At 56.5% G+C, this 6,447-nt stretch overlaps 1 protein-coding gene across 1 annotated transcript; it reads right to left on the bottom strand.

Annotated features, from left to right (window-relative positions):
• Positions 1-574: 574 nt before the first annotated feature.
• Inhbb (inhibin subunit beta B) lies at positions 575-6,238 on the bottom strand. The gene is made up of 2 exons (XM_038349555.1): positions 5,782-6,238; positions 575-3,200 (listed from the first exon to the last, which is right to left on the bottom strand). Exons 1-2 carry the CDS (start codon positions 6,236-6,238, stop codon positions 2,425-2,427), a joined length of 1,233 nt encoding a protein of 410 aa, XP_038205483.1. The 3' UTR covers positions 575-2,424.
• Between the last annotated feature and the right edge of the window lie 209 nt (positions 6,239-6,447).

Below are 6,447 nucleotides of genomic sequence, written 5' to 3'. Positions count from 1 at the left end.
TACTGACAGTCTGCTTACCTTCCAATGCCAGGATCTGAACCGGGTTCCCTCACAATCACCCCCTGCATTAGAAGCTGGGGGTGAGCACAGAGACCAGGGATGCTGGAGAAGGGACTCACCTCCAGGTTGCACACTCCCTCTGTGGCCTGGAGCCTTAGGGGACACGTTCCAGTTTTTTGCTTATTCTCCCCACACCCCATTCGTGTGTGCTGTGTGTAGCGTGTGTGTGGAGACCAGAGGACACATCACAGAGCCAGGGCCCTCGGCTCGAACTCAGGTCATCGGGGCTGGCATCAGGTAACACAGCACTTTCAAAAAGCAAAGAGATCCAGCTTTGGCGGACTGTAACTAGTTGGAGACTGGACGGGTAAACAAACGGGTGATTGGTTAACTTGCTCCTTGCCTCTTAGCTGGTGTCCTGCCATCGCTCTAGCTTCTGCATAACTTACGTGTCAGCAAGGGCTCTGAGTGTAGGGAGCATGCCATGGGGGCTGCTGGCATCAGAACTGGACGCCCGCACCAATCCCTTCCTCCCAGCTACCCACTGCCCCAGACACCAGACAAGGCAGAAAGCCCATGGCACTCCATCTTTTATTTCCTTAAACTGTACATGAAAGTAAAATACTTAGACAGCCAGTCTGTGGGGGGGAAAGTTGTTTGGTTTTAAGTTATTATGAAACAGAACCTAAGGAGGGCTTTATTAAATAAACTAAAGATGAGGGCTTACAGATACACACCTGCATTCTACCTTCCTTTTCTTTTACGCTACCTTCTGGGTGTGGAAGAACAGAAGAGACACATCAACTGAATAATAAAAAAAATCATTTATACCCTGAAACGCTGGCAGGCCACTCAAGGGGTCGTTTAGAACATCTACCTCATAAAAGATGGCCTTACCGTCTAATAAAAATTAAAACTGATCCGCTGGCCTCTTTGGTTCCAAAATTATGTATAATACATTTAACTGTATTCATTTTTCTGCTGCTATAAAAATAACTTTTTTTCAAATGGCAGTTTCTGACTAACCATGCAACTAAATCAGTGCAAACATCGAAAGCAATCATTCGCTTAGAAAAGAAGCAAAGGATTTCAAGTATAAAAATATAAAAGAGACGGACGAGTTCAGTTTCGCCTGGTGTGGGTCAACCCTTTAAATTGCATAGTTCACGTGGCACTTGGACATCCACAGGGACCGCCATGGCAGCTCTGGCCCCAGGGCCACTTCTGGACACACATAAACCTGCAAGTGCTATTGTCATGTGCGTTCATGCAGGACCGCAAGTGCTTTGTGGGGCAGGCAGGTGGGCGAGTAAAGTGGGCAGGAGCCACGTCCACGACAACCCCTGGAGCCAGGGCTCAGCCGCAGGGACAACTTCTGCAAAGCAACTAAAAGCTCTGCCGTTTTGCCAACTCCCCGTGCCACCTCCACTCGACTGCTACCCCCTCTGGGCCCTTCCCTTGCCTAGTGGTCATCCCTGTCCCTCCCACCACAGAGCTAGGAGGATATCCCCAGCAAAGGGCACTGATTGCAACATTTTTCCCCTTCTCATTTAGAATCCACTTCAAAGGTCATAGCTGATAGGTTCGTTTCAACTCTGCAACCGGCACAAATTACCTGTCAGCTGTTGGAGGCGAGTTTAAAGCATGAAATTAAGACCCTTCTCCTCTCCCCACCCCCAACCCCTGAAAACACACACACACACATACACACACACACACACACACACACACACACACACACACGATACACCAGGGATCCAAGCGACAGACAGTCAAAGGGTCACCGTCCCTGCTCCATGGTCTCTGTGACAGGCGAGTCCCTCCTGGGCTATTTGCCCTCTCCAAGAAAGGGTGGCACAGCTCTGCTGGCCTCAGAGCATGAAGGATGCCAGGCAGAGAGTGAGCAGGCAGGACTGCGCCAGGCGCTGCCGCGAAGAGCCTGGGACAAGCCAGGGGCACATGGCCCTCCACCCGCCTGTGCTCCCAGCCTGCTTTTCCTCCTGGTGGCTCTCTGGCTCACTCTCTCTGTGTCCTCTGTCTTTGTGCTTTTATGTGTGCTCAGAAGGCGCGATTGAGAGTGCCCGGCCAGCTGGTGGGAATGGTAGCCGCTCACCCCATTCTCTCCGACTGACAGGCATTGGTAGCTAAGCTGCCATTTGTCACCGCATCCGTTTGCTGGTATCCTGGAGGCTGCTGTGTGGGTGGCAGAATGAGTCTAGCTATGCGTGTCTATGTGTGCGGTTAGGAGTCTCTCGTGGCACAGGAGGATCTCCCTCTGGTTCTGACTGGTTTTCTATGAAGCGGGAGAACATTATTATTTCAGGCCTCACCCCGGCACTCTCCGCAGCCCAATGGAGCAACCACACTCAGCTCTCCTGCTCCCTCAAAGCCCCACGGGCCCGCGCTCCGCACCCGTCGCCACGGTCAGGCGCAGCCACACTCCTCCACGATCATGTTGGGCACGTCCCGTTTGACGATGTTGTACTCGTCATCAAAGTAGAGCATGGACATGGAGCTCAGCTTGGTGGGGATGCAGCAAGAGTTCACGGGCCCGGGGTTGAGGCCACGCATGCGGTACTGGTTCACCACTGCAGTGTGGAAGGAGGAAGCTGAGCCAGGGACCCCAGCCAGGTAGGCCGGGCAGCTGCCCTCACAGTAGTTCCCGTAGTAACCAGTGGGTGCAATGATCCAGTCGTTCCAGCCGATGAGCCGAAAGTCGATGTAGAACTGTTGCCTGCAACAGAGGCTGGTCCTCCCATCGCACTCTAGGCCCCGCTTGCGGATGCGATGTCTGCTGTCGCCTAGGCGGGCCTGCACCACCACGAAGGGCCTGTGTGACTCCTCGCCGGGGTCCACAAACACAGGCACCACGGCCAGCTCCTGGCAGCTCTCACACTGCACATCCAGGCTAAGGCGTCTCTCACCCCGCTCAAACAAGGCCTGGATGGCCTCTGTGATGGGGAAGGTGTGCCAGCCGCTACGCTTCAGGTCCACCCTCTTCTCCACAACATTCCACCTGTCGCCGTGACCCTGTTCCTGGAAGTACACCTTGACCCGTACCTTCCTCCGGCTGCCCTTCTCCAGGACGTAGGGGAGGAGTTTCAGGTACAGCCACAGGCTGGCCTGCACCACAAATAGGTTCTGGTTGCCTTCGTTAGAGACGAAGAAGTACAGGCGGACCCGGGAGGAGGCGAGGCCATCTGTGGAGACGGGAAGAACGGGCCAAGTTAATTCCACGAGAACACAAGGCAATGGGGAAATGGACTCTGCTGTATGATGTTGGAAGGAACACTCGCCACAGCTGGAAAGTGTTACTGACCAGAAATACCATTCCTGGGGCCCGGGCCTCTGTCATAACCTGCCAGAGGCAGAAGAATCACTTCCCATTCAGAAAACAGGACCCGGGTGGAGCCAGAGGGTCCAGACCTATAAAAACCCTGCCTCACCTCTCCCAAGCCAGGCTTCCCTGGAGATGGGACTGTCGGGCCTCAAAGCTCAACAGAACTTGTCAGGAGCCCAAGATCTTAACAAGTTGTTATGAGTCTCAGAAAACAAAACCAAGATTGAAGAGAGAATTTGGGTATAGGTTGTTTTAAATGAGCCCCCCCCCCCCCGAACCCCGGTCTTCTTTCTGGTTAACTAAGGGCATTGCAAAATCAAGCTGAGCCACCTTCAGCCTCTCGCCAGTGTTTACCTAAGCGTGATCTGGTCCAGCCCCCAGTGGGACCTCCACTGCAAACACACAAGCTGCTCGGGTTTCTGACACAGACGTGTGTGTCCGCTAAGCTGCAAAGTGCAGTCCTTGTTTCCAAGGAGTTGCAAGGGACAGGACAGTCAGCCTTGAAAACTCAAGGTCCGATCCTCTGACCAGACCCTGGCTGGAAGAGCGTGGCAGTTGAGATCTCGGCGGGGGGTGGGGGGCTGCTCGTCATCTCAATAACGCAGTTCAACCAGAAGAATAGTTATGCCAGACGAGAGAGGATGTCCCTCTCAGTCCGTTCCATCAGCCCTTCCCTCTGACAGTCTCTGCAGACGTGGCTGGTCCTATCAAACCTCCCACTAAGCCCCCCCCCCAGCCCCTTCCTCAGTTCTCACTGGCTCCTCTAATAACACTGACGTCTGACTTTGAAATGGGGAAACTGCAGCCTTAAAAGCTGGTCTTGGCCGTGCTGCCTGTGACCTGAATCTGTTATTTATAAGTCAAAGAGCTGGCTCCGTGAATCGGACCAGAAATATAACAGCCCCTGCTGTCATTTTGTGCCACCGGGACCAAAAGGCCTCTCGACCTTCCCGAATCACATTTCTACTCTGGGCCCCAAAGCACCTTTTAATCCAAGCTCTCTAATTGCATGTCGAGCTTCCCCTGACTCTGGCGGACAGCTAAAACGGCAATGTATTTCTTTCTAAGCACAAACCAGCCTTGATTGTCTCCGCCTTTCTCCACACTCGGCCATGCAAAACTTTTCATCCCTTTTTATCCCCCCCGGCAGCGGCACAGGCAGGGTCTCCCTGATGCCTGGGAGAGTAGGGGGGCATTTGCAGCCAGAGGCATAGCTGATCCCCCCTCCCCTTCCCAGGCTCCCTGTTTGTCCCCCACCCTGACTACATCGGGCTTCCCCCTCTGAGACCTTCTCTGGAGTCCTCTCAGCACAAATGGGGCTGAGCTTTCGGCACAAAAGCCAGCCAGCCTGGCTCATTCAAGTCCTGAAAAGGACAGCGATGTCTAAAGCCCTTACACCGTTTCTGCTCAGGCAATTTTCCTTCTTCTTTTTAAATTTCCTGAAGATATTTTTTCCTTTCCTTCTCTCTTTCTCTGATTTTTATATTTAGATAGTGGACAGAGATTTGTAACGCGGGGCCAAGGAGGACACTGCAGAAAGGAATCCCACTCTTTGTTAACTACAAACTCTGCTGCTCTCTCACGGACTAGAGAGGGCTGCCTTGGCTGCCAGGCAAGCTTTAAGGCATGGGGCTGTTCCTGAGCCGTGTCTTTGCGTAAATGATGAACCTGTTGAGAAGCTGCCTTCTGCCGACTCTGGTGCCCACACAATCGGAAGGGAGGTTGCCTAGCTCTCCCCACCGATGCTTCAGCAATCCTGGCAAGCCCATGCCGCCAGGCGATGGTAGCGGCCCCAGGGGCCTCTCATGAAGGCTCTCTGGCTCGCTCTCTCTCTCTCTCTCTCTCTGGCTCTCTCTCTCTCTCTCTCTCTCTCTCTCTCTCTCTCTCTCTCTCTCTCTCTCTCTCTCTCTGGCTCTCTCTCTCTCTCTCTCTCTCTCTCTCTCTCTCTCTCTCTCTCTCTCTCTCTCTCTCTCTCTCTCTCTCCTCCTCTCCTCTCCTCTCCGGCCCACGTATATCAACAAGCACACACATCTCCATCTACACTGCTAAGCCTACACTCAGATCGTGGGAAACAAAAACATTAAGCAATCACCAAGCAAGTGCCCGCAGAGCCAGGGCTGCGCGCATCTGCCGGGAGGGGGACGCGCGCCCAGAGGCGCTGGCGCCCAATTCCTGTAAGCAGAGATGAAGGGCAGGGTGTTTTCCCAGTTGTTTCAGGGAAAGAGAAGCAGTAAAGGGGTTTGGGGTCTGGACGCGGACGGTAGGAGGGGTCCGCCACCCTGAAACATGCGCAAGGCCACCGCAGAACGGCCCAGCCCGGAGCCTAAATGCCCTCGGGGCGTGCTGGCAGCAGAGGCGGCGAAGGCAGCAGGAGCTTCCTAAAAGAGGGAAAAGAAGGGAGGGTTCGCGGCCGCCGCTGGCTTCCCCAAGGCCAAACCCACCTGTCTCTGCAAAGCTGATGATCTCGGAGACGCGCTCTTGGCCGTCGGCGCCCGGGCTGGCGTGGCCGTCGAGGTGCGGGATCTCCACGCGGCCGTCCTCGCGCACCTTGCCCGCGTGCAGCTTGCGCAAGGCCGTGACCATGGCGGCCTTGGGCACAGCGTGCGTGATGTTGGGCCGGCCCCGCAACTGCAGGCGGCTCAAGATGTGTCTCTTCACCGCCTCCAGGAAGTCACCGTCCACCCGGCCCAGCTCCTCCGGTCGCCGGAAGCCGCCGCTGCCGCCGCACGACGTACAGGTGTCCTGCGAGCCACCCGGAGCTCCGGGTGGCGGGGGCGGGGGCGGTGCGGCGGGCGACGGCGGGGGTGTAGGAGAGCCCCAGGCCTCGGGTCCCAACCAGCTGGCCGCCAAGAGCAGAAGGCAGGCGGCCCCCAACGCCCGACCGGGCAGCCCGTCCATGGTGCGCCGCTGGCGACGAGGGCGCCCGCCGCGAGGCGAGGCGAGGCGAAGCGAGCTCAGGGCCGGGCTCCGGGCTCCGGGCGCACCGCCCCGCCCCGCCCCCGCCCGGGCCTCCGCCCGCCCGCCTGCCGGGAGCGCCGCCGCCGGCTCGCAGGGGGAGGGGGCCGGCCGGGCCGCGGGGGTTCCCGCGCGGCCGAGAAGGGGCGCCG

This window comes from Arvicola amphibius, chromosome 12, assembly GCF_903992535.2.
Source record: "Arvicola amphibius chromosome 12, mArvAmp1.2, whole genome shotgun sequence".
Taxonomy (NCBI): Eukaryota; Metazoa; Chordata; class Mammalia; order Rodentia; family Cricetidae; genus Arvicola; species Arvicola amphibius.
Note: the sequence above shows the minus strand (reverse complement) of the source record. Positions and strands in the feature narration are given on the sequence as shown.